General features: G+C 38.4%; 2 protein-coding genes across 2 annotated transcripts in view; one reads left to right on the forward strand and one right to left on the reverse strand.

Moving 5' to 3' along the window:
- Nkx2-4 (NK2 homeobox 4) overlaps positions 1–1446 on the forward strand; it is a 2107-nt gene extending 661 nt beyond the window's left edge. Inside the window, exon 2 of the mRNA XM_055602608.1 lies at positions 3–1446. Within this exon, the coding sequence (XP_055458583.1) occupies positions 3–722 (720 nt within the window). The 3' untranslated portion in view covers positions 723–1446. The remainder of the gene's footprint in view (positions 1–2) is intronic.
- Positions 1447–6225: 4779 nt separating this feature from the next.
- Xrn2 (5'-3' exoribonuclease 2) overlaps positions 6226–26849 on the reverse strand; it is a 68384-nt gene continuing 47760 nt past the window's right edge. Inside the window, exons 25-30 of the mRNA XM_055602600.1 lie at positions 26356–26424; positions 26137–26268; positions 22447–22574; positions 14811–14874; positions 9302–9440; positions 6226–6738 (exon numbers count right to left, since the gene is read on the reverse strand). Of these exons, the coding sequence (XP_055458575.1) occupies positions 6673–6738; positions 9302–9440; positions 14811–14874; positions 22447–22574; positions 26137–26268; positions 26356–26424 (598 nt within the window). The 3' untranslated portion in view covers positions 6226–6672. The remainder of the gene's footprint in view (positions 6739–9301; positions 9441–14810; positions 14875–22446; positions 22575–26136; positions 26269–26355; positions 26425–26849) is intronic.

Consider the following 26849-nt stretch of genomic DNA (forward strand, 5'->3'; position numbering starts at 1 on the left):
AGCGGGGCGCCCGCGGGCCCGCGGGAGGCGCGCGGGGCGACGGCGGGGCCGGGGCCCGCGGCCCGCGGCTCACCGGCCGTCCTTGTTGGGCCCCCTCCCCAGTCTCCAGGTTCATGGGGCCGTCGGCGGGCGTGAACGTGGCCGGCATGGGTTCGCTGACCGGCATCGCGGACGCCGCCAAGTCGCTGGCGCCGCTGCACGCGGCCGCGCCGCGAAGGAAGCGCCGCGTGCTCTTCTCGCAGGCGCAGGTCTACGAGCTGGAGCGGCGCTTCAAGCAGCAGAAGTACCTGTCGGCGCCCGAGCGCGAGCACCTGGCCAGCATGATCCACCTGACGCCCACGCAGGTCAAGATCTGGTTCCAGAACCACCGCTACAAGATGAAGCGCCAGGCCAAGGACAAGGCGGCGCAGCAGCTGCAACAGGAGGGCGGCCTGGGGCCCCCGCCGCCGCCGCCGCCGCCGCCGTCGCCTCGCCGCGTGGCGGTCCCGGTGCTGGTGAAGGACGGCAAGCCGTGCCAGAACGGCGCGGGCACCCCGACGCCCGGCCAGGGCGGCCAGCAGCAGCCGCAGGCCCCGACGCCCGCGCCGGACCTGGAGGAACTGTCGCCCAGCCCGCCCGCGCTGCACGGTCCCGGGGGCGGCTTGGCGGCCCTGGACGCGGCCACCGGGGACTACGGCGGAGGTGTGCTGGGCACCAACCTGCTCTATGGCAGGACGTGGTGATGAGCCCCGGGGTCGGCCTGCGGCTCGCAGCGTTTGCCAGGAGACTGCAAGAACGAATGGGGAAAGTGTACAGAAGCTGACCCTTTAGTGCATGGGAGATGAGAAGGAGCGAGTCGCGGAGAGGGTCGGGAGGCTCTGAACCTCTTTGCTGGGGGTGGGAGAAGGCGACGGCCCCGGACCGAATAATGTGACACCACACTTTGAGGTGGTGATTTTCCTTCTTTCAGAAGTTCCTAAGTTATGCGAAGAACTGACGGAATCCACATTCACCACGTTCCTAACCAAAGCTCTCAGAGTTTTAGAAGTCGGAAACTTTGTTGGTGTTTGTATCTCTATAAATCAACCAGCTTTCACGATGAATCCTTGAAGTGGAATTTATTTTGGGAGATTAATTTGCAAAGCCCCTCCCCTAAGTGCAATTTCGTTAATGCTTGATTGAAAGTAAATTGAATTGTAGCCCAAAGTGGATCATATACACAGCAACATGATTGCCGAGGAATTACTGCCATTTGGGTAAAATAGCGCAATGGAATAAAAATCGAAATCCTAATTATATGGATCGTTACCGTTTTTACATTTAAATGCTGATTTTAAGATATTTTTGTTCATTATTAGGCAACCAAGTAATTGTATATTGTCCTAGAAGAGCACAACCCCCACTCCACCCCAAGATGCAGCTCATCATTTTTTTAAAAGGCTTATAAAGTACTTTTTATATAAAATCTGGTCTTTCCAAATCAGCTGATAAACATACCCTTTCCTTCCAAAACATGGCATTTATTCTCGTCATAGTATTTGTTTCTGAATTTGAACTCCTCGACAAAGTCCTAGAACAAGCAAGTAAAACTGCCAGTATTACTGTCAATCTATTTCAAAGCATGTCAAGAGGAATAAGGTGATTTACTGAATTTTATCAAGATATACAGAAAAAGTAAGATAATTATGCTTTTCCACCATATTTAGAACTTAATAGGGGTTACACCAATCTTGTTGGTGTTTTATTGTACAAATAAATGCATTTAGTCTTTAATATGCCGATTTATATTTCCAGTATTTCAAATGAATATTTAAATATAACTTAAAAGACTTCAAGTACTCCCCCCCAAAAAAACCTCAAGAGGTTATTTCTTTTTCTTAAGTGTTGCAGGGATTTTTCTTTCTTTTATTTTTATTTTTATTTTGGCAGAGCGTGGCAACACAGCTCATTTACTCATTATTAAAAGAAATATTGGAAAAAAAATAGAGTTGACTGAATAGTGTGAACTTATAGAACTGATGGAAGGTAAAGAAATAATATGGGCAAACACACTTTCAAATAATCAAAATACCAGATACCCCAAACCTAGTCTGCATTCAAGTTTTTTAGAATCATAAATTTGAGCTGAAACATCGTATTCCCTTTCATAGTTTGAACATTTTCCTGGAAAATTCAAAGTGGCTGCATAGGAAGGAACATAGAAGTCAAACTTGCACTTTCTCCAAAATGTATTTTCTAAAGTAAATCCTCTTTAAAAAATAAAAATAAATAAATAAACCGAGTTCCTTTCAAGGCAAGAAAAGGGAGGGGACCGTGGAGCAGAAATAGTCTTATCAAATCAACATTGTACAATTTTTGAGGATGAAATTTAATTTTAAAGGCATTTTATATAATCTCAGTAGACATATTAGTCTAAAAATGGTGTGATAAACATACAGAAAAATCTCTCTGCTTGAGTTTTTGTATTACTGGTAGATTGACTTTAGAAACCAGTGTTAATCTCACTGGCAAAGCTAGTGCTGATGCATTGCTGTTCAAAGTGCTTTGTTGTCATCAGTTTGACTATATTACCTTTAGAAAATATGTTTTAAAAATCCACACCGTTTGCAATAATTTTTTAAACAGACCAGCACTTACAAAAACAACAATAGCGTTATGGTCCATAGGTACCCAGGAAAATACCTTTAAATAGCTTATTTAAAGCTTATTTCCAGACACAGAATCTTTTCAATTAAATGAATTTCACTGAAAATAATGTCACCAGAAGCAAACAATCTTTCTCCATTCAACATTTTCATAAGGAGTAAAAACCCCAAACTTGAGGAGGACTTAATATTCTACACCCAGAGACTTACTGAGCACATCCTAACATTAGCTCAAGGTTTGGTTCCTGAAACATTAAAAGAAATGTTTTTTACTATAGAATTCCACTTTCTGATTAATGCAAAGCAAAAGCCTTTTCCTTCTTTTGCAGTTGGTGCTTCACAGATCTTTTATGAAAACACAAACGGCTAGACTAGGTGAAACTCATTAACTGAAGAGGAGGATAAGTGTCCCCACAACAGAGGGAGAACTGGAGCAGGAGGGGCTGGGTGGACAAAGCCCTCTCCAAGTTTAGCAGAGGCCATAGCAAAACCGGCTTTCAGAAATGCTAACTCTGCACATGTGACATTTTGCAATATATTTTGGGGACTAAAATCTTTTCCAGTGGAGGCGTGGAAACCAAAATTCGGAATGAAAGTTGCAGAGAGTAATGGCAGGGAATGCAGGTACTTCCGTGTAATCTTCATTAGGATGTAAATTGAAGTATGAGAGTGTGCAGTTTTGAAGGGCACAGGATGTTTTGTATATGCAAGGGTGAGAGTGTAACCCAGTTGTCCTATTTAAGGCTTTGCTTAGAACCACAATCTAAAGGTCAGAACAAGTAATCAACACAGATGTGTTCAAACCCTGTTCTCCTAGTAGCTGCTTACTTTGAATTTAAAGCAAATCAGAGGCTCAATCCTGTTCACTAAGTACAAATGCCTTCCATATGCTTGCTTTGTTAACTCCACTGAACAGTAATGGTTCTAAAGGGACCACAGTTATATAAAAGTGTATAGATTTTGTTTTTAGATATGTTTGTGTATGGGAAAATAATGCATTATACGGTAGCAATATGAATCCCAGTTCAGACACGATTAAAGCAGATATTTCCCTGCCATTTAATGCCACAGTATCTTGTATGTTATGGAACCTTAGTTTTTTTTTTAAATGTTTCGATTGCCATTTTCAAGCCCAGTGAGACAGAGAACCAATACATTTATAAAGCGTGAGAAGCCTTTCGCTGCTTGAACGGGTATCTGGGGAAATGTCAGAGATTCCCAGACAGTAGAACTGCACGCACGTGTCAGCTACACCCTTCTCTCCAGTGAGTGTGGAGAGTTCTCTGTGATCTCCAGGTTACTTTTTTCCAAGTCTAAGGGTAATAGAAGTTTCTGACAGAGGGGTTTTGCTTTTAGTTTTTAGAATGTTTATCTGAAATGGAGTGAAATGCTGTTAAAAAAAAAAAAATCTCTGTAACCTCAGTAATTGTTTAGGTAACTTCTAATAAAAATTAACCGTTAATACACTATAATCTTAAAAGTGCACAATTTTGCAGTAGTGATTAGCTTTAATGTCATTTCACAAATTAAAAGTATGTTGTCTTCTTACCCCAATTCCATAAATAGTTTATAGAAAAACAGCCACAGGACATCTGTTGGAATAAATGCGGAGTGGAGGAAGCATGTTTCAAGAATGGGTGCTTGTTACTTTGTTAGTTCCTTCATCTTTTTCTTGGTTAGTAATAGAGGACTCACCAGGAATACAGTTGGTGGCATCTTGGTTTTCTGAGTGAAGTCTTGAGAATCAAGACCACGTTGTAAAGCCACTCTGCAGCCTTTAATGTGGAGACAGACTGACTCTAGAGAATTTCTAGATTTTAGATTTCTATTAAAGAGAAATCTGGGGCAGGGTGAGGCGTGTTTCTGATCTTCTTACAGGTTCAGCATGTGCACTTGCCTAGCGAATTGTAAGGATGCAGACTGAGGGGCTGCACCCAGGCAGTGGAGAGGTGATGCCCCCAAGGTCAAAGGAGGTCTGAGGTTGCCCACACCCACTCTACTCCATGTAAGTTATTGGGTTCTTGAGACTGTGAGGCTTCAGAATCCTGGGCTTAGGGGAGTGACGGACCGGTGGCCAAAGGCCGCAGCTTGCAGCTTCCTGACTTGCGACTTCCCAGGGAGGCTAACTGGGACAGACACAGCACAACCTTGACTATGAGGGGTGGCTCATCCTCTGTACCCTGCCAGTCGGCTGCTCTGAGGCACTTCCACCAGCTTGGCCTCAGCTGCAAAGTCCTTGTGTGGCCCAACCCTTGCCCTGAGCATCTGACCTCCATCCAGAGGTGGGAGGATTCCTGCTATTATGCCCAGGTCTTTGCAAGAAAATTAGCCTACTGGTCATTACACCCTATTTGCCTTTGAAAAGCTAAATGGCAATTAATATCCATTTGCAGAAGGCTTTGTACTTTCACATCAACCCTTTGGGGCTCTAGAGCTAAGGAAGTGGCTCTCTCCTTACTCGGTCCCCTTAACAGATGTTTACAGGCACTGACTTAAAAAAACACTTTAATGGGAGATCATGAAAAAAGGTGCCCAAAGGTAATATAACAAAATACAAATAACAAAACTAGCCTGTTGACTGCAACACTAAAACTTGAGGGACCTTTACACAGCAAATATCCCACTTGAAAGCTCTAAACAGCATTATCTGAAATAATGGCATTTTCCTATTCTAACAGTAAGAGAAGAGGAAGAGAAGGATCTAAGGGTACAGGAACTGGGCAGATGTGTCCTCAAGACTCAACCATCTGTTTCCCAAGAGGGAACCTACTGTCAGCTAACTTCATTAGGTTCTTCACTTGGACATCTTCAGGACCCTTCAGCCAAAACCAAGGGATTGGGGAAATGAAAAGCATTAGTGTGGGTTTGGAGAACCCATGAAACTATATACTTTATTTAGAACTATATACAGTATTTTAGAGGGCTAGAAAGCTTTGATATTTGGAAAATGAAATTAATAGGATTCATTACTATAATGTGAAATGAAGTTAACATACAAAGGTTGACAATTCCTAATGGAGAATGTTTCAACAATAAAAGGATCCTGCTGCTTTCATCAGCATCAGCAATGAACTCAACAGCTTCAAAATGCATGTTTATTCAAAGATAAGGTGGATTTTTTTCCCCATGTAAGCAAAAATTAACAAATGTCTTAGACTAGAAAAATTGAGACAAAGCCTCAAGTCTTTACAGAAAGGTGTTCCAACTTTATTTTGGTAATTAGATGAAAATGCTGTGTGTGTCCAAACAAGGAATTAGGTACTCAAGCCCAAATTAAATTCTACTGTTAAACATCATTTAAAATATGCTGAGCATATATTCTTTAACTATAAATTTTCAACTTAAATTTGATTTAGAAGTCCTTAAAACTAGAAAATAAGTATGAAATTTGTAAAACGTAAACATTCACAAAGATGTGTTAATAACATGCTAATATAATAAATGTTAAAGTGCTGACTATCTCTTTTGAAAAAAAAAACTATCAAGACTCTGACTTGCTTTTGACGTCTAACTGTAGGAACTGATTTCTATAAAAGTTGACTTACAAAAATAGGCACCCTAAGTCAAGACTTAGAGCTGAAACAATCAAAGACCACAAAGAAACCAGAGCTTTTAAAGTTAGCTTTATTTTTTTTTTTTACTAAAGTCCACAAATTTCTGTAAGACAAGTACTTTAATGAAATGTTTCCAAAAAATGTTGAGCAACATATACTCTAGTCTGCTGAACGTGCAGCTCAAATATTCATACCTAATTATTTGTGTGCGTTAAAATCAGCATAGAGCTGTTTTGATTTTACCATAATGAAAACCCAGGCCTCCTAATTTCATCAGGTGTGTTCACAAGCAAGAAATTCACACTCACTGTATTATGCAGCACATCTCTGGAAAGCAACATGAAACAGTGAGATCAGATGAGTAAAAATACACACAGTTGAAAGAAATACACAAAGTACTGTAGTTTTATTAAAAACTACTACTTGAGAAAGAAATCTTTCCACAAATAGTTTAGTATAGAATGGAGAAAGGATTTGGAAAGCTTTACAAAAGCCTAATTCCAACTGTATCTTCCTGAAGGTGGTGGTAAAGGGTATTTCCTTCCTTCTCTGGGATATCCCTGAAAATAAAACAAAAGAAAGAATTTATTTTCTGGGTTAATACCCCTAATAAAGAAATTTACACCTCTGTGGAAAAGCACATCATGAAGAAATGGACTGCTTCTAAAGGTGCATCACATGGGAAGTCTTCATGAGTACGTGATTTAAGTCCACACTTGTAACAAAGATTGTTACAAAGGCTGCATTACTGAACACTAACCCAACAAGCATTAGTAACCACATCTAAGAAAGTCCCTAAAATGTAGACAGATGAACAATTAAATACTTCTTATAAATATATACAGTGGGTCTTAATTTCACCTTTTTATTAGTTCTCTGGGAATTTCAAACAATGTATTTTGGTCGGATTCATCTCCTTCCCCTCTTCTCAAACCACCCAACTCTGTGTCTTTATTTGTTTGTTTGTTTGTTTGTTTATTTATTTAGCTCATCAAGTTAAGTTTATGCTGCCCATATAATCTTAGCTGTGTGGCCTTCACTGGTGAGTGGTCAACCTACTAGGATCTACACCCTTAAAAAACAAGCAAACAACAAAAACTATTGCAACCTTCCCTGTCTCTCCTACTGGCTATTAGCTGCCAACAGTGCCTTAACTAAGGCAGGGACTGTGTGTCTACCTCTGCTCTCCATTCTGGAATTTTGTCTGGTCTGGGTCTGCACATTTTTGTCTGCTACTGTGCATACTCTAAGAGACAGTACTTTAAAACTGTCCCACCATTCTGAGATCTTGGTAGTAAAGTCATTTTATTTAACCAAAGCAAGAGACTTATTAAGGCCTAATAACCAATTATTTTCAGGGATGTATTTTTTATTCGATAAAAAACATAACATTAAGTAATAAATTTATTATATAATTATGCTTGCAAAAAAAATTCTATATAAAAATAATTCATATTTATTTTTTCTAAAGGTTGGGGATATAGCTCAAGTGGTAAGAGCATTTGCTGGGTGAATGTGGTACTGGGTTTGACTCCAAAAGGAGGAAATTCCTATTTTGGACCACAGGGTTCCATATTGTCACTTAAACAGTTTATACATAGGGACCTGTTTATACATATCAACATCACTAAAAATAAAATGAAGGCATGATTCACTATAACAATTAACTGTAACTTCAAAAGTTGTGACTTAACAAAAACTAAATGGAAATAAGACTGAAAAGAATGAGTGTATTTCCAAAGGAATCTTCCAACTTGTTTATATATCCTCTCAGAGAAGAATTTCAACTCCTCTAACAGTAGAGTTCCTTGAAAGGGAAAATCTTGGCCTCTTCCAAAGGCAAGATGAACTGAGGTTCTGTGTCCTCAGCTCTGCCTCCAAACTATGAAGTCACAGGCTTTCAGTTCCTGACTGCAAAATGAAGTGACTTGGACATAGCATTCTCCAAGGTTTCTTCAGTTTGAAATGTCTTTATTTTTTAAAGGTTGTTATTTTAATTGCCTAGTACCATCTAAACTCCAACAGTACAGACAGCAGTAATTTCCTAATGTGTCTTTTCAGCAGTGTTAGGTGAAGAAAAGTTTAAAATTCTATGAAATTATTTTAATGAATTAAAACAAAATTTTTTCAAAAGGCATTAACTATAAGCAATTAAGGTGACTACTTTCTTATAAGGTTGAAACAGACTTAGAAAAACATACTTTGAAGGTATCAAAAAGATACCTAGATGTCAAAGATCTCAGATTAAAGAGGGGGCACAAAATAAGACAGAAGTTAAAAAACCAATATAAAAAGTACTGCAAACAGCCTGCATGCAGTACCAGGTAAAAAAAATTAAAACCCCTTCATATCACTGCAACTGCTAAACTCCAGGAACACTACACATTCTGAACTGTGCAGTATTCCAAATCCTGTTCTTTACCAAAGACTGGATTAAAGTGCATATAAATTCTACCCATGGTATCAAATTGCTAGGGGAAATTATGTTAAATAGACTTCAACCTTAAATGTTGCTTAGATAGGATGGAATTAAGAAAACAAATCTACACCATCTCTATTTATGAATTATAGTGCTCATTCATGTCACATGACACTTTTCATTTAGTAGAAAAATGTGTAGAATTATCTTTGAAGAGAAATTTGCTTCTACAAGGAGGGACTCAATGACTTCAGTTGAAAGAATTCTAGGATGAATAAAGACAACAGGTTAACAGGTACTTTTGTGTTTGTTTTATTTTTGTTTGTTTTATTTATTTATTTATGTTTTACTTTCAACTTCCAGGCCATCTTCATTTGTTAAAGACAGACCTAGTTTATATTAGAAAAATATATCGTCCCAAGTCACCCCATGTGTTGTGCTAACTCTGACTCCTGCTAATCACTACTGAATGCACAATTAAAGGGGCTTCTAGCTGCGATTCTTTAGAATTGTCCATGTATAAACTATTTAGGTGAGGTACTTGGCTTAAATGCATTTTTAATGATGACAAACGTTCAGCTAAGCTACTCTATTAATGCAATTTTCTCCAGAAATACTGCTAAGAACATATTCATTCCTAAGAGGCAAACTTAACAGAAAGCAGTATGCTCCTTATCCTCTGCAGCCCACATTGTATTTATTACCTGTCTCCCTCCTCGATCATCACGTCTTGGTGGATATCCTCCAGGCCCAGGCAGCATCTGGTACTGGTTTGGCTGAAAGGCTGCATTTTGGGTTTGGAGCATCCGGTTCCAAGGCAGGAGAGGTTCAGCTCCAACACTTCTGCAGAAAGACATATTTATATTAGAAGTGAAAGCCTGCTTTACAGCATAAGCCTAAAATGGGCAGGTCATCTCCTCCAAATTTTAGAACCATCTAATTTACCTAGATTTGTTATACAGAATATGCAGTATGATGCATTTATGTCTCGCATAACTACTGTAGTGTCCTGGTTCCAAGTTTCATAAAAAACTTTATTAAAAGGGATGTTTACAGGTAGTGGATGGCACAGAGGGTCCAAGTGCCTGCCTTACAAGTCTGATGACCCAAGTTCAATCCCCAGGACCCAAGCTGGAACCTCCACATGTGCACTATGACACACACAACCCACCACACTAGTGTGCACACATAATAATAAACAGTTTCTAATTAGGGTGCTTAAAGTCAGCTGATTAACTTTTACAAAATATTTTGTAATTTTAAATGTGAAGTTTCTTTTCATCATTTGAAGCTCTGGATCCCAATCAGCAGGCTGATTACATTTATGATTCTGTCCAAAGAGTAAGCGTGTACAAGTAGGAGAAAGAGGCTTTATTTTCAAAAATGTCCAGACTCGTTCTTAGATGCTATTCTTTCTAGTTAATTGCAGGTTGCAAGTGAATTCTTACTGCTGAGTATTTTGAATCCAGGGTAGGGGACTTGGCTGTTTTTTCCCATCCATTATTCTGCTCAATATGTCAGAAGGTCTGATCGTGAAGAAACCTTTTCAAGTTCTATTGATGCAGCTTTCAATTGACCATGGTGACCTAGCAACATGAGCACTAATTGGCATGGGCTGACTGGCATTTGGTGTACAGTTTACATGGGAACACAGATTCAACAGCTATTATAACCCAGTTTGCTGTCCCAGATTACTAGTTGAAAGACATGTTTTAATTGTCTTCAAGTACCTATTTTAACTTTTAGATATACAACCATAGGTAGAAGACATTAAATCATAACTTAATTAAAACTTGTCACATAAACAATGTAGCAAAGATCTTTCTAAAAGTGATAATCACCATTTAAAATGGAAATTTCTCAGTAAGACACTTTCAACTTATTTTTTTACAGTCACAAAAAAAGAATAAACAGAAGCAAATGTTCATGTGTACTCTAACATTACAAACTTTGGGGCCACAGATAATATCAGGAAGAACTCAGTAAAATCTTTACATTCACTAAGGTTCTAACTAGCCAATATTCACTATAACAATATCAGCATATGAACTTCATTTCTACATGGGAAAGAAAAATCTTAGGGTTAAAAGCCTGAGGTTGGGCTCATTGGGTGGTGACTAATTGTTCTTAAAGCAAGCTCTTCAAATTTGAATCCATCTTCTCTATTCTCACTTAACTCACAACAAGGCTTCTTAAAACTACAAAAACAAAAATGCAAAGTAATTATTTTTACGTTAACAGTTCAGAGACAACAGCTCTCTGAAGACTCTAGAAAGGCCAAAGCTACTCTTTATACATAGTGGTGAAACCAGAGCCCTGATATAGCACACTGAAATTCAGGGTCGACTCAGAGTTAGAGTTGGAAACCTATGGTTAGGACTCAGAATTGTTTTTTTAGGTAATTATCAGTACAAACAAATTCTTGTAAGAATACCCTCTCAGATCCCTAAAAACAGCTCTATGCACACATAAGAATGGTCTCTTCTGGCCTCTGCAGAGGTGAGGGAGCTGGTAATGGGTTATGATCAAGATATCCAATGTTGGGATGTATGTGCAAAGCCCAGAAGCCAAAACTGCAACTCATATACACTGTACTGTGATTAACTTTTCTTTTCACTCTTACAGTGGATTTCATGGAATTCTGTTTTAGGAAAATTTGTTGGTATAAATAACATAAACTTTAAACACAATTTTAAAATACTTTTATATTTTAAAAATAGGTTAGAAGGCAAAGCCGAAGTGTAAAACATACAATTTTTCTTTTTGTTCAAAATAATCAAATGTTTTTGTTCAAAGATAATTTCTATGATAAAAATTATTACTAATAGAATTTAAAGAGAAAGAACAATGTAGTAGTGAATGTACTACCATCTTCTCTTAATTATATTAATTTGCAAACATACACAAACTGAAACTTATCTGAGAAAATGTTTGTAAAATCTGAGATGGAAACCCTACAGTTGGCCTACCCTAACTTTTAGTAGTTTAAGACTAGGCATGGTGACACACACCTTTAATCCCAGCATTCTAGAGGCAGGGCCAAGCCATCCCCATAAATTTAAGGCCAACCAGGTCTCCTCAACAAGCTCCAGGCTAGCCAAAGCCAGAAAGTAGCACTCAGTCTCAAGAAAGCAAAAAAAAATAAATAAATACATAGATAAATAGATTAATAATAAATGAATGAATAAATAAATAGATAAATAAATAAATAAATAAGTAAATGAGCGAGCGAGCGAGCGAATGAATGAATGGTGGTTATAAACTAAGGTAACTTACAAGCCTAGGCACTATCTGGTACCATAGTGGTAACAATACTCTTTATTTAGTTTCCAAACTACAGCTTTGGAGAGTAGCTGGTAACTACAACTCAACAATCTGGGTAAGTTAAATTTGTACTATGGTTAGTCACAGTTTTAAAGGCTTTTCTTGTCATTGAGCTGAATACTCACAGGTAAAGATGAAGTAAATGGTGCCTTGTGTAGGGGGAAGGAAACTAAACACTGGCTGGCTGGCTCTGCTGAACACTTGCATGATTAACACAAAGTTATTTTGTTTGGGGGAGAGGAAAAGCAGCTTGTTTGTTTGTTCTCGAGACAGGGTCTAGGTAGCCCTGGTGGGCCTTGAACTCAAATCCTTCTGCCTCAACTTCCTCAGTGCTGAGATTGCAGACATATACCACCATGCCTAGCTCGCACTGGGTTTTTCTTAAAGAAATTACATTTATTTATTTTTTGTATATGCACATGTTCACATGTGTGAGGTCAGAAGACAACTTTCAGGAATCAGTTCTCCTTCCACCATAAGAGTCCTGGGGATACAAATTGGGTTGTCAGGCTTGGTGGCTGGTGCTTTTACCCACTGAGCTTTCTCACCAGTCTTCTCACTGTATTTTTATGTCAATGGGATATACAGACTTGAAGCACTATCCCAAAGAAAGAAATAGTTTAACATAACACACTGCAGCTTAGGAAAGAAGATACATTCAAAAGTCATGTTCTAATAAGATTCTCAACACTCAAAAACTGTGCACTGAAAACGCTCTGAACTAGAAATTACAAAAACTTGGCTCTCATAAGATTATCACCATCTATGATCTCTAACTTCTTGGTAAAGTAAAAATGGTTCCTCCTGTCTTGTAAAACAATGCTATGAAAAGGACAAGGGCTATGAAAATGAATAATGGACAGTACCCACTTATTAGCTAAAGAGGCTTAAGAGAATAAAATGGTTTAGTTCACTAGTAGCTGGGAGGCTGAAGCACAAAAAAAGCGAATTGTAGACCAACGTGGCCATATAGTGGCACTCTACCTCCAAAAGTAAAGAGTTTCATTTCCCAAATAACCATGAGTTAAGGATACTATAAATGCCTACCTTTAACTTTTTCTTTCAGGAATGATTTTTAATTATCTAAAACAACCCAGAAGAAACAAACAAATCTGTTCCTAACTTCTGAGTTCAAGGTCAGTCGGGATAGTAAGTATACTTGGTGAGGGTAAAATAAGAACAAGAAAATGATACAAAGCAGAGCAAGGGAAAGGGCACAGACGGCAGTCCTAGAAAAACCTTACATGTTTACTGAGAGGAAGGAAAGCCACTGTAACTGCAAAAAGAGCCTCAGAAGTGCAATCCCATCCCTCATTTCCTTGGATGTGGTGAGACTTTATATTATGTTCAGAGTGAATACTCTGAGGAGTTCTGTTGTAGTAAAAAGTTTCTTGATAAAGAATAACATGGAAGAGCAACCTTGGATAAGATACTGAAGTATGTGTTTCAATTTTTGTAAAAATAAAAGTTAATGGCATCTACTTTAAAAGGTTGCTGAGAGAAACATACAGTCACATTTATGAAAAGATATGAACAGTGCTGGTTAATTCTTAAGCTGAAGAAAAGCACTAAAAATTGTTATTAAAATGGCAAAGAAGTGAGCAACAGTATGAAGAAACCAAGCATAATAATTTAGAAGAATTTATACCTCTATTTCTGTTTTAAAATGGTGTTAAGCTGGTTGAGGAGCTGCATATCTACAATTCCTCCTTTCAAAACTTGGGAGACTATGGCAGGAGACTGGAAGTTCAAGGGCAGCCTGGGCAACTTCAATGACAATGAACTAGTACATGCTGTATGCTTTGAGCATGTACACTAGCAACACCAACATATACTTACCAGCCACATTAAATTTAAAATAGGATCTGCATGAGGCGGCTGCCACTGTCAATAAGCAGTGTATTACACAAGTCTTTGTAGTGATCTTGAAGAGAGCAACAGAAAGCAATTTTGGAGAGGCTCACGAGCTACTGAGTGTCCGTTCAAGAAGACCACAATTTCTAGTGCATTTGTTAACGCACTCCATTCATTGCAGATGTGAACAGATTAAAATTGCTAACTCAGCAAAGTAAAAACAATTATAACTGGAAAGGGGGAAAAAAGAAGGTTTACTGTCATGGGACTCCTTTATACTATTTTTTTTAATCAGCTACAGATGTTAGTATAAGTATTCATAATATGCCCAGCTGACTTCTCATGGCCCGTTCATCTGACTTAGGAACACAGAACTTATGAATGACAGAACACATGTCAAACATCCCTTGTTATTAAACCATGTCACATTCTTCCTAGTCCGTGGTACTTATTAGACTGCAGATCCCATAATCCTCTTCTGAGTCCCTTCTGCATTTAATTCAGTTCAGTCTTAAGTAGTTAAAGAAACTGTTTTCAGTGGCAACTAATAACTACTGACCTACAGTGACACTGCCCTACAATAGGCCCGTCAGCCCTGAAAAAGCTGTAGCAAAGAAGCTGATTAGGACCTGAAGAGGTCTGTGGTAAGAATCAATAGCTGCTCTGTACTAATGCTGTGCTGCTGGCAGACATGATAAAAGTGGAACACCATTAGTTATGCCTCATTAAACTGCACAACCCTGCTAAAAAATTTTTGTTTAGCTTGACAAAAACATAATACAATTTTAAGCTCTCTATGTTGCATTTTTTTAGAGTACCTCAAAGCTTCAATAAAGTCCGAGAGAACCAAGAAATGGAGCAAACTATATAAACACGAGCATTTTAATTCAAAGTATTAACTACAATAATTCCTAAAAACAGATGCAAAAAAATTATTTAGGCTAGAAAACAGTGTTATTTTAAAGCAGGTCGGTTTTTGTTTGTAAGCAGATATCAACATAGGAAGCATTTACAGCATGCTCACTTTAGCATTACCTGTCAAACCTCTGTTGCTGGAAAAGAGGAGGAGGACCTCGCCAGGAATCTTGGGGCCTCATATCTGTAAAATAAATGTGAGTAGTTCACAAAATGCTTGTAAAAGTAATCTCTATCACCTGCCCACATGGTTTCTAATTCAAAATTCCTGAAAAAAAAAAAGAAAAAAAAAGAGAGACAGCACAAGGTAAACCAAGTAAGTGAGCTAGAATCAGAACCAACCATGAACAAGTAAAAATAACCAACAGAGCTAGGTTTGGCGATACGCTCATGCCTTTAATCCAGCACACTGGGAGGCAGAGGCAAGTGGACTGCTGTGAGTTTGAGGCCAGCCTAGTCTTCAGTTGAATCCCTGGATCTATATAAAAAGTGGGTCATGACTGTGCGTGCCTGGAACTCTGAGTTGAGAAGGTGAGACAGGGAGAGCTTGAAAGTTTGCTAATCAGTTAACCCCACTTAAAGAGTTAGCTTAGTCAGTGAGAAACCTTGTCCTAAAAGAATAAGGTAGAGCAGAGTATGGTGGTGCACCCATGCCTTCAATCCCAGCACTGAGGGAGGCAGTGAGTTTGAGGCCAGCCTGGTTATAAAGCAAGTCCAGGAAAGCCAATGTTACACAGAGAAACCCTGTCTTGAAAACCAAACAACAATAAAACAAAACAAAAAACCCAACAGAATCAGCATAAACTTTCGTTGATTATATTTTTGTTGCTAACAAGGTGATTTTGGTAACCTTGGCCATACCTGCACTTTTCTCTCACTTGTTGTAGTGGGTACACATACTTTTTAATGTGTACTTTAAATGCTACACACACACACACACACAAAAGAGGATCTCAGCCTTTTTCATGATGGTACACTGACTCTAAATAATAACTCTAAATAGGACTGTGGTAACACTTTCCTCATGAGTGTGCCAACTGCCACACCATCAAATGGAAAACATACAATCTCTCAACACAAACCACCAAGAAAAAGCAATAAAAGAACCACCTATTTTTCTATAGTTTCCTGGTCATCAATTCCCCTATGCCATTATCACAAAGCTGAACTGGCAACTTTATCTACTTAGAAGAAACTAAATGGCTGTCGCTGTTCTACATAAACTAAGCATTGAAAGGAAGTAAAGAACCATCCATTCCTCGTCAGGCATGGCATTCACATTTAAAGCACTCAAAGGGGCTGTATCAAGCAGCCAGTGCTCCTGGCTTCAGCGTCGTAGTTATTATCTGCCTTTAGCAGGCTCTGCTGGTACCTAATTAAAACAGCTGGATCCAGAAGTTGTATATCACTAGGGGAGGACAGTAACCGCTCCAGACTGCAAAGAGCAAGGACAGCACAACCTACCATGACATATTTATTCAGGCTCTCATTTTAATGAAAACACAAACCAAAACCAGGCTTTTCAAAATTACTTTCTTAAAGGAAAGAAGAAATGAAAGCTTAGCCCTAGTTAAGAACCAAAAAAATGTACAATTTGATTTTACAAAAAAATGAAAAAAATTAATGCTTTTAAAAATTTCATAAAGCAGCTCGGCACACTGGCAAACACTGTAATCCCAGCACTCAGGGGGACAGAGGCAGATAGATCTCTGTGAGTTTGAGGCCAGTCTGGTCTACAAAGCAAGTCCAGGACAGCCAAGGCTACATAGAGAAACCCTGTCTGGGGGGAAAAAAAATCATAAAGCAAAAATGGGGCAAGTAAAGTATGTGGCAACTGACAACTATAGCATGACATGTCTGTCCGGCCTCTTCTGCTTTGGGGTTTCTGCTCATCTCCAAAGGACTGAGGGAGGTATACTACTCAAAGATTCATGCCAACTTGCATAGTTTCCAGCACCCAACTAGGGACTCCTATCTCAAAAAAAAAAAAAAAAAAAAAGAGGAAATCCTTTATCAGAAAGCCAAGTAGTCTATCTAGCTGAATTATCCCATCTTACTGCTTAAAATGAAATTACTAGCAGTAAAGCTCAGCTACAACACAATGGTCATCATATATGAAATACGGTTCAAAACCTCAACGGAAATTCTGGAAGCTAATTACAAAGTTCACAGAAATAAGAAAGTTGTCTATTCTGGGCCCAGTGAATCACTACAAACTATAAGTTTCCAGGAAAAATCTGTATTTTATCTTATTTTTTTAGACTGTATCTCATGTATCTCAGTCCAGTCTCAAACTATACAGCCAAGGATGTTAGTGAACTTCTGATCCTCTTGCTTCCACTTTCTGAATAGTAGAGGTGAGTAACAGTCCCATGCATGTTATATATGGTGCTGGGAGATGGAACTCATGGCTTTATGCTAGATAAGCACTCAAGCAGCTGAGCTAAACTTAACACCAAAGAAATCTTAACCAGGTAAAGCCTAGAAATTCATGTAAGAATAGCAACTATTTCACTTGTGTGGCTCCCTTAAATGGAAAACATAAGACATTTAGTAAACATTTAATTTTCAATGACTTGCAATTTATCAGAAAAGCCTACTGATAATAAAAATCAGCACTTGTACTTTTTCTGATTATTTTGTTAAACTTGAAGACCAATAACCTATTCAGATGATAAAGAAAAATTGTAAGGATCAGTTTAAATGTTTAAAAACTATCGTATTTTTATGTTTTGCATGTACAAAACTAGGTAATAACCTGACAAAAGTAAACAAAACACAACCAACAGAATGACTCAGATTCAGACCCTGGTTAGCTCTGTTCTGCATGCCTCAGCTCTTCACCCTGGAAACATGCCTCTATTTATCATTAAGACTTAATTCTCTAAGTCTGGTTCCATAGTGTCTCCTAATAACCACAGAAATACATACCCTCTATGGTACTTGGAAAAGTTTCATACAAAAACCCCGATTTATTCAAGATCAAATAAAGACAATGAAAAAGACAAATACATATTAAAATAAACTTTCCAGAGCATTTTACCCTAATATTTTCTGAAAATGAAGGAGGAAAATGTTTTTCTCCTAGAAAATGTATAATTGCAGGGTAATGCCATCACCACCATCAATACAGTATTAAATCCAAACATGTTGCACATTATTTTCAAGAACTAATACAATAAAGCATAGAGTGAGCACTTCCTAATAGTCTACCTTTAAGTGCTAGAAAGTGATTAACATCCATTCCCATGTCAGTGTTTCCAGTACATCAAGCACTTTCATATTTAATTCTCACTTTCAAAACAACCCTTGTTCATATAATCTTAGTATTAGCAAACATATTGCATTTTGCTAAAACTTGAGCAAATAACATAAAACTTACAAATTTTCAGTCATATACTTATTAAACATTCTTCATTTTAATATAAATAAATAAACAAACAAACACCAAAATTTTTTCAGATACAACTTTTTTCATGAAGCTCTGAGTAATACATACAGCCCTTAAGTATTCACAAAGCAGAAATATTTCCAGGCTAAGTAATGAAGTAGACAGTAAAACAAACTTATTACCATTCATTTGTACGGCTCTAACAGAAGATCTTTTTTGAGTGGGAGGAAAAAAAAACCTGTGAGACAATGAATTGCACTTCAGAAGGTACAAGCACAAGGGAGAAAAAAAGACAGTTAATTTTTTTTTCCTTTGGTCTTTAAAAATTTATCCCCTTTTCTAGAGCTCTAAGGCCACATAAACCCAGGTTCTCCAATAGGTTCTCAAGTGACAATTTATTTAATCATTGTGGCAATCACAGAAAAGATTTCATGTTTACTTATTGCAGTAATCACAAATCACTTTTCAAATGCGGCTAACTGAAAGTTTACTGACCAAAATGAAGAGAAGCCATGCACCAAGTTCTTTAGAATGCAGAAACTGAATGGTACTAAGGGTGATACTTGACTCTAACTAAAGTTATCAAAAAAACAAAGAAGTATAACCGCAAACTGTCATATTAAAGGCAAACGAAAGACCAACAAGAGGAGACACTGATAGCAGACAGCTGACAGTGACTTTACACCTTATCAGAGAAAATAATTATGGCACTTAAAACACTTTGAAAAATTAAGTGGTCCGGTTTTCAATTTAATAAAATCAAAGTTTCTGACAAAATCTTCAAGTTTCAAATGTATAATGAGTGATTTTCTACAGGTTATGCGCTCCTGTTAAGCCAAGTACTACTTGACCGAGGCCATCATTTCCCAAAGAGGATGTTAGATTTTGTTGTTTTGTGGGGTTTTTTTTGTTTTGTTTGAGACAGGTTCTCCCTCTGTGGCTTCAAATCTGTGGAACCCTCCTCCTACCTTAGCACCCCAAATGCTGTGAGGATTACAGATGTGTGTTGTCATACCCAGTGCAATAGATTTTCACAATTCTGCCTTTATTTTGATATATGTGTGTATATTGTCAAAGATTCATTTTTATTAATGTTATGGTTGTTTTGCTTGCCAATGTCTGTCTACAATGTGCATGCAATGCCCTCAAAGTCCAGAAGACAATGTCAGATTCCCTGGAATGGGAGTTATGTGGTAGCTCAGAGCCGTCAGGTGCTGGGAATTGAACCCAGGTTCTTTGGAAGAATAGCTATTGCTCTTAATCACTGAGCCATCTTCCCAGCCCTTGATATACATTTTTTTTAAAAGGCACATTGAACTCATGTTGTAACAGTGATATAACTTATGAATTTAAGTTGAGTAAAAAGAAGATTTAAAGATAAGTATCTACCAGACACTATATAAAGAGATCACAGTGGTAGCAGGCTGCTGTTGGAACTTAGGAATATAATGCTTTGGGTGAGTTATGGCTTGAGTATTCCTCAAGGATCATGTGTTAAAATTTTGATTCCTGCTGTGAGGTATTACGGGGTAGAGATCCAGGAATGATGGCAGACTAGGGTCCCGGGCTACTTAAGGTTCTGAGTAGGGACCACTTTAGTCCAAAAGAGAAACCTATATAACATACTAAGATCTTATCTGCAAGAACAAAAACAAAAAGGAAAGGAGAGCCTATGAAAAGAGGATGGTGGGGGAAAGGGAGATGAATAGGGTTAGGCTAGGCTCATCAGGGTAGATCCCTCATGATTAAATCCTGGGTAATGTTCTAAGTCAAGGGAGAAAGCATCCCCCATCTCTTGCTATATGCTGTTCCCTGCTGCTTTAGGGCTCTGCCAATGAAAAGGTCAGCAATGCATGAAGCCCTTCAAACCTTCTCTTTCAGAATGAAGAGCACAAATAAAATCCTTGTTTTGGGCCCAGCAATGATGGCACACACCTTTAATTTCAGCACATGGGAGGCAGAGACAGGTGGATCTCTGTGAGTTCGAAGACAACCTGTTCTACAGAGCAAGTTCCAGGACAGCCAGGGCTACATAAGTGTCTCCAAAACAAATAAACAAATAAAAAACAAAAACAAACCCCACCAAAAACAACAAAAAAATTATTTTTAAGTTACCCCACCATAGGCATTTCATTAACAAGGGATGAAAAGAACTGCTTAATTGTGAGCACATGCTTTTACCTTTGCTGCTCAAACCTCCTTATTCCTGTGGAAGAATATACAATGCCTATACCTAAGAATTCCTGATAATTATCATCCTAAGAAGCAGTAGCTTAACTAAGACTACACTGGCACTAGCATTTTTACATCTCAATTCTTATGTAGTGCCATTATGGACAGAAATTAATGGTAAAGAGCCATAAGAAAAAGAGAACTGATAAAGAATGTGTCAATAAAGATCTGGTTTTGAAAATGAGCTGGACATGCTCTCATTACTTACTAGCAAAACCTCAGGGCACAGATTGGTTCTTTCAGACTGATTAGAATCCTCCATTGCACAAGGCAGGCATTAATAAGAAAGATAAGGAAACACTCAGAATTGTTACCTGCTTGAGATTAGAAGCAATTGCTCTACAGTTTCCCACAGGCTCACTAAACGCTGCACCCCTCTGTGCTACAAAAAAGAAAATGAGGCACTGGAGAGATGGCGGCAGTTAAGGACACTCATTCCTAGCACTCACGTCAGATAGCTCACAACCACCTGTTAATTCCAGTTCCAGGGGATCTGATTCACTCTCTGGTCTCTGCAGCACCAGCACACATGTGGCATACACATGCAGGTGGCATACATATACATATGACATGCACACAAACACACATTAAAAAAAAATAAATCTTAGAAAAAAAGTGTTGAGGTACAGAGTTTGCCTAGGAGTGAGTCATGATGTTGTATTCAATTTCAGAAAGTCATACAACACAGCAAAGTCACACTATCAGACAGTGTACCTGATAACAAGTGGGCCCTGAGAGAGTAAGATCTTCAGAACCCATTTCTTCTTATGTAGTATGTCCAGAAAATCTGTGCTTCAAGTTAGAAAATGGTCTGTCAACTTGCGTTAAAACTGTCATGGGCACAGCGCACAGACGCCACCTAACAATCACCCACTTTACCTGGCACTTTGATAACTACATAGCACACCTAAAGCAATGCCTGGCTCTACAGTATGTAGCAGTGAGATACAATTAGGATCAAGAAAGAGGCTTAAGTCTGCTGTGGTGGATCTAGCCAATTGTTCCAGCACTCAGAATGCTAAAGCAGAATTCCTGTAAGTCAGAGGCCAACCAGAGCTACATACTGGCAAACAAAACCTTACCTCAAAAATAAACCAACAATAATAACAAAACAATTGAGATGGAAAGAAGGAAAGGAAGAGAAGCGAGGGGAAACAGGAAAAGAGGTTTAAAAGATTTCTGTGAGTCCTCTGCACTAGAGCAGCATTCTTCTTATTCCAAGGTGGTAGCAGAGGTCAAACACAGGACACTGACCAGCAAGACAAGAGATCCACTGCTCGGCACACCCCTAGCTCTCATCCTTTTGAAGTTTTAAAAAACAGATCTTAAGTGTTAATGTACCTCAGACTTAACAAATGTTTCTTCTCCCCCATGCTGCCCTTGTCTGGTTGAATAGCAAACAGATAACCAGGAATGAAATAGTAAGGACTTTATGAAGATAGTTTAGAGAACCTAGCACATGATCTGTACTTTCATAATGAATACGCACAGCCATGGAGCTCAAAAATAACATTAAGTGGGAATAAAATTAAAATCATTGGTAAACCTAGCATGCACAGCACTCAACTATTTCTAACCCTTACTATGGTAATCAAAATACCATATTTTTCTTCTGTGTTTAACATTATAAACCTTTTATTAAACTGGTTTTGAGGAGTAAAAGAAAAGTCAAGGTTCTCTCAGATGAGAGCTATTACTACCTAAAGCAATGCCTGGCTTCATGTTAGGTAGAACTAACATATAATGTGGACCAAGATAGGAACACTTTGTCTTTCAGCATCTAAATAATTACTATTTCCTATCTAATGAACCTATTTAACTGTTTAAATACTTATATTAATGGTTAAACAGTAATTGATTACATATACCTCTTTCTGCACAGGTTAACTCAGAAATAAGTTTATAAATAAAGAAAAGAAAGAAATTCAGTTCACCTTAACTCAGCTAAATACAAACAAGAAAGAAAGTATTTGAAAGATTTTTCACAAAGTGTTCTCTTACAAATCTTCTAGCAATGTTTAATTCTCTCTACATGAAAACAACCAATCTCTTGGCAGTGAGGATGAGAAGGAAAGCAGCCTTTGCTGACATAGTGCGTTTAGAATATAAGGCAAGCAAGCAGTAAAAACTTACTTGACATAAGTTTTGGAATCTGAGCTTGCGCTCTCAACAGTGGCCTGTATACACTCCCCTGGTGATTGGCAGGTGGTGGCGCAGCGTTGCTGTAAACACCAGTCCCCGAGCCTCTTGGCATAACATGGCTGTAAAAGAGACCCTCACATAAGAAAAAACATTGAGAGCCACATACAGAAATACATTAATACATTAAGATGACACATCAAACACTAGTGTTTCCTACTTATTGTCAGACCTGATTAATATAAAAATAAGTGATTAAAGTTCAAAACAGTACACAACGGTGACAGTAAGATGCTCATAATCCTCTAAGCATTTCATTACTTAGGTAAAAGGCAACATATCTTTTTTGTTATGGGTTAGCTTTTTTCCTCAAGGATCTGTTCTGTTCAAGTCACTACTAACCACTATTCTATAATTTGCTATTTTACTGTACCATATCAAACACTACCCTGTGGCTTTCTTTACTCTTAATAATTATAGCATGAAATCTATAGACTACTTCACTATGGTAATGTCTCATATTTTACTAAACCTTTTCTCTCATTTAATGCTAACATTACAGGTTTTGATAAACAAGAGATTAGGTGTACAGCTATGTTCCTTTAAACTATTTTCAAGGTAAGCTCCAAGTAATAAGAATTTAGATTTAAAAACGTCTTTGACGCTCAGAACTCTTACAAGAACATCAGTGTGCTTCTTTCTAAAAGAACTTCATTCTAAAAGACTAAGAATGATGCAAAACTGAGTCTATTCTAAAGCTGTTTCTTTTATTATTATAAAAAATGAAGTTTCCAAACAGTGACAGGATCAGCTGACTTGTACACCGTCACATTCACACTGTGAAGCTCCCAGCACTTCAGAAGGCAGGTGCGATCACTGTCCACTTCACACATTAGTACACTGAGATGCAGAGTGGTACAGTAACTTTTATAAGTTTAGGAAGAAACTTAAAAAAAAAAAAAAGAGACTGTATTTTACTCTTAAACTCTAAGCCACATTTTTAAAAATATACAATTATATGCTGCCAACGACTTTCTGCCTAAATTACCTTTTCAATCTTTAGATGTGTCATAAATAGAAAAAAATACCTGTTAATGAGTTATTTTAATTCCTGAATTATGGGTTATTAACATTTCCTCCAGCAAGTATTTTTGTTGGTTTTGTTTTTCTTTTTTTTGAGACAGAGTCTCACTTTGTAGCCTAGGTTGGCTTCCAACTTGTAATCTTGCCTCAGCCTTGTAGATATTATAGGCATAGGCATATGCTACCACACCCATCATTCTTTTTATCCTAGCCTTAATTTCACTGTTTCAAAGTCCTCTAAATACAGTTTCTTTTATAACTAGGAAAAAAGACAATTCAACAGCTAATAAAGGTCAAAGATAAAAACCACAAGCCAGACATGATGGTACACACCTGTAATCCCAGCACTCAAGGAGGAAGAGGCAGGCGGATCCCTGTGAGTTTGAGACTCACTTGGTCTACAAAGTGAGTGTATGATAGCCAAGGCTACACAGAGAAACCCTGTCTGGGGGGAAAAAAAACCCACAAATTTATAAAGGAAATACATATGATCAAATAAACATTTTCTTAGCTGCAGAAAAATGTCAATTTAAACAACGAGATATCACCTTTCAAGCATAGGTAAACAAAAATCCAAAAGCCTAGAGTCTTTGTGTATTGATGTAATGGTTAACACTTCATAAAGATACTCTGTTGTTGTGACGCATGACAAATTCAAAGCTTCTCACCAGTAAAAACACAGTATTTCATTCTTTTGTGGGTTTTTTTATTTTGCAACTCCATGATTATTTTTAATTAATTTTATTTGTTACACTTTATTCACTTTGTATCCTGGCTATAGTCCCGTTCCTTGTCTCCTTTTAGTCACACTCACCCTCTCTTTTTTTTTCTCCCAATGCCCCTTCCCTATTCCACTAATAGGAAAGGATCTCCTCCGCTTCTATCTGACCCTAGCTTATCAGGTTTCATCAAGGCTGAATCATCTTCCTCTGTGGCCTAATAAGGCTGAACCCCAGACAGGGAGGTGATCAAAGAGCTAGCCACTGAGTTCATATCTGAGACAGCACCTGCCCCCCTACTAGGGAACCCACTTGGAAATGGAGCAGCCTATGGGCTTCCTCTACTAGGCGTTCTAGGTCATTGCCATGCATGGTCCATGGTTGGAGTATTAGTCTCTGCAGGTCCCCGTGGGTCCAGGTTTATTGGCTCTGTTCTTGTTTCTGTTCCCTCCAGGTCTTTCTAAATCCCTCTTCTTCCAAAAGGTTTCCTGCACACTGCTCAAAGTTTGGCTATGAGTCTCAGTATCTCCTTTGATACCCTTATGGGTAGAGTCTTTCAGAGGCCACTTGTGAAAGGCTCCTGTCCTGTTCCTTGTCTTCTCCTTCCAATGGCAAACAGGATAGACATGGCAACTCCATGTTTAACATCTGGGGCTAGTGATCAATTTGACTAGACTCCAAAAGGCATAGGATTCCAGCCCTTTTAGCTCTTCTACCTGCATCATATACACCTGCTTTAGTACGCTGGTTCCCCCTCCTGATGACAGCTGCTCACTCGTAGAAGTCCCTCTGGTCCTGGCATCTCTAATATCCTACAGTGTGCATGGCAACATAGGTTTCATCTTCACAGCTTGACACAAATGCATTTCACGGATTTCTTGCTGATTCTAAACCCTCAAACCCCCTTACTATGCTGGTAGTTAGTTGCTCTCAGAAACTAGAGCAAAATTTACACTCCAATCAGTCTTTCATCTATCATCTCTATAAATAAAATAACGGCAAATTTGTTCTACCACCCAGAGTCAGCATAGTCCGCTTGAAACCAGCTGTTTCAATATCTGTCTGTAGATCCCAGGGAAAGAACTATGTAGGTAAGTTCTTTAGAGAAATAGGGAATCCTCTCAGTTTAGACTTTCTTCTTTTAAATGAATTTGAAACTCTAAAAGATGGCACCCCTTAGAGTCTGCCTTTGCACTGTAGACACCTTCATTATACCAGTGAACCTTTCTTTTTGTCCAATTTGTTTTACTATGAAACAGTTGCCAATTTTGGCGTTTCAGGTCCTTTGCCCCTCATATAAGGTGCACGCTGGTGGCCGCCATCTTGGATCCCCCCCCCCTTTGTCTGTTAGAAAACTAGAAAAAACATCCATTAAGAGAATAAACTCTTCATGGAACATATAGTGCAATACATACAGAAATATAAAAGTGAATATCTAAAATGAAAAAAAGTTAATCCTTAGTGCTCTGAGACAAAGGCAAGCAGATCTCTGTGAGTTTGAGGCTAGTTTGGCCTACACATAGGCGGTTTCAGGCCAGCCAGGCCTACACAGAGATCCTGTTGAGAGACAGAGAGGAGGGAAGCAGGGGAGAGAGAGAGAGTGGGGGGGGGAAGAAGAAGAAGAAGAAGGAGGAGGAGGAGGACGAGAAGCAGCAGCAGCAGCAGCAGCAGATGGCAGGTAGGCTAGCAGACAGACAGACAGATGGGAAGAGGAAGGGAAGAAGAAAAAGAAGAAGAGGAGGAGTAGACTATCAAAATCACTAATATAAATAAAAGTAGTTGTACTGTATAATCTCTTAGATATCTGTGGCAGAAAGACTTATTTATGGAATGACTAAGGAGGGAAAAAGTACAAGATACAAACTAGAATCACAAAACTCACCCTAAAGTTCTAAAAGCTGCCTGGTCCAGGTGAACAGGTCGCCGGTCCCGGTTAAAGCCAAGCTGGGGTTTCCACTGCCGCCCATTGCTGGATTTTTCCCAGTCACCAGGTTTCAGAACTGCTGCTGGCTTCCTGGTCATTTGAAAGTACACTATTTAGGATACAGGGATGCACGCTGTCACAAAGCACACATCTAGGTACGTAATTTACTGTTGTTACCTTGCCCCTGGAAGCATTACAGCTTTAAAAACATAATCTTCAGCAAACTGTGGATCTTTAAAATTAATACTGAAAGAGAACAATGAAAATTTTAATGATTTGATGGTGTTACGATTTTAATTTTCAAAGTAGCAAAGATACTAAACAAAGATATCTAAGCAGAATAACTGAAATTCAAAACTGTCCAAAATATTATCTTAGACAATGATTTTGTCAAATGGTTAAATATCTTCCTTACCAAACTACCTCTGATCTCTATTGCATTGTCTTCAGGTAACTTTCTCTATAGAAAGAGCCAGGTTCTAGATAACTGTAAATGATCACAGAAAAATAATAAGACATTATCCCAATTCTTAAGTATTCCCAGTACAATACTGGAAAAGCTGAGAAAGTTTATAACAAAATATAAAAATTAAATGTGTACACAAATAGCTAAGCAACTGTTCTGAACAGTTTTATAACAAGTTGACACATGCTAAAGTCATCTGAGAGGA

This window comes from Psammomys obesus, unplaced genomic scaffold, assembly GCF_907164565.1.
Source record: "Psammomys obesus unplaced genomic scaffold, mPsaObe1.curated_primary_1811, whole genome shotgun sequence".
Classification (NCBI taxonomy): Eukaryota; Metazoa; Chordata; class Mammalia; order Rodentia; family Muridae; genus Psammomys; species Psammomys obesus.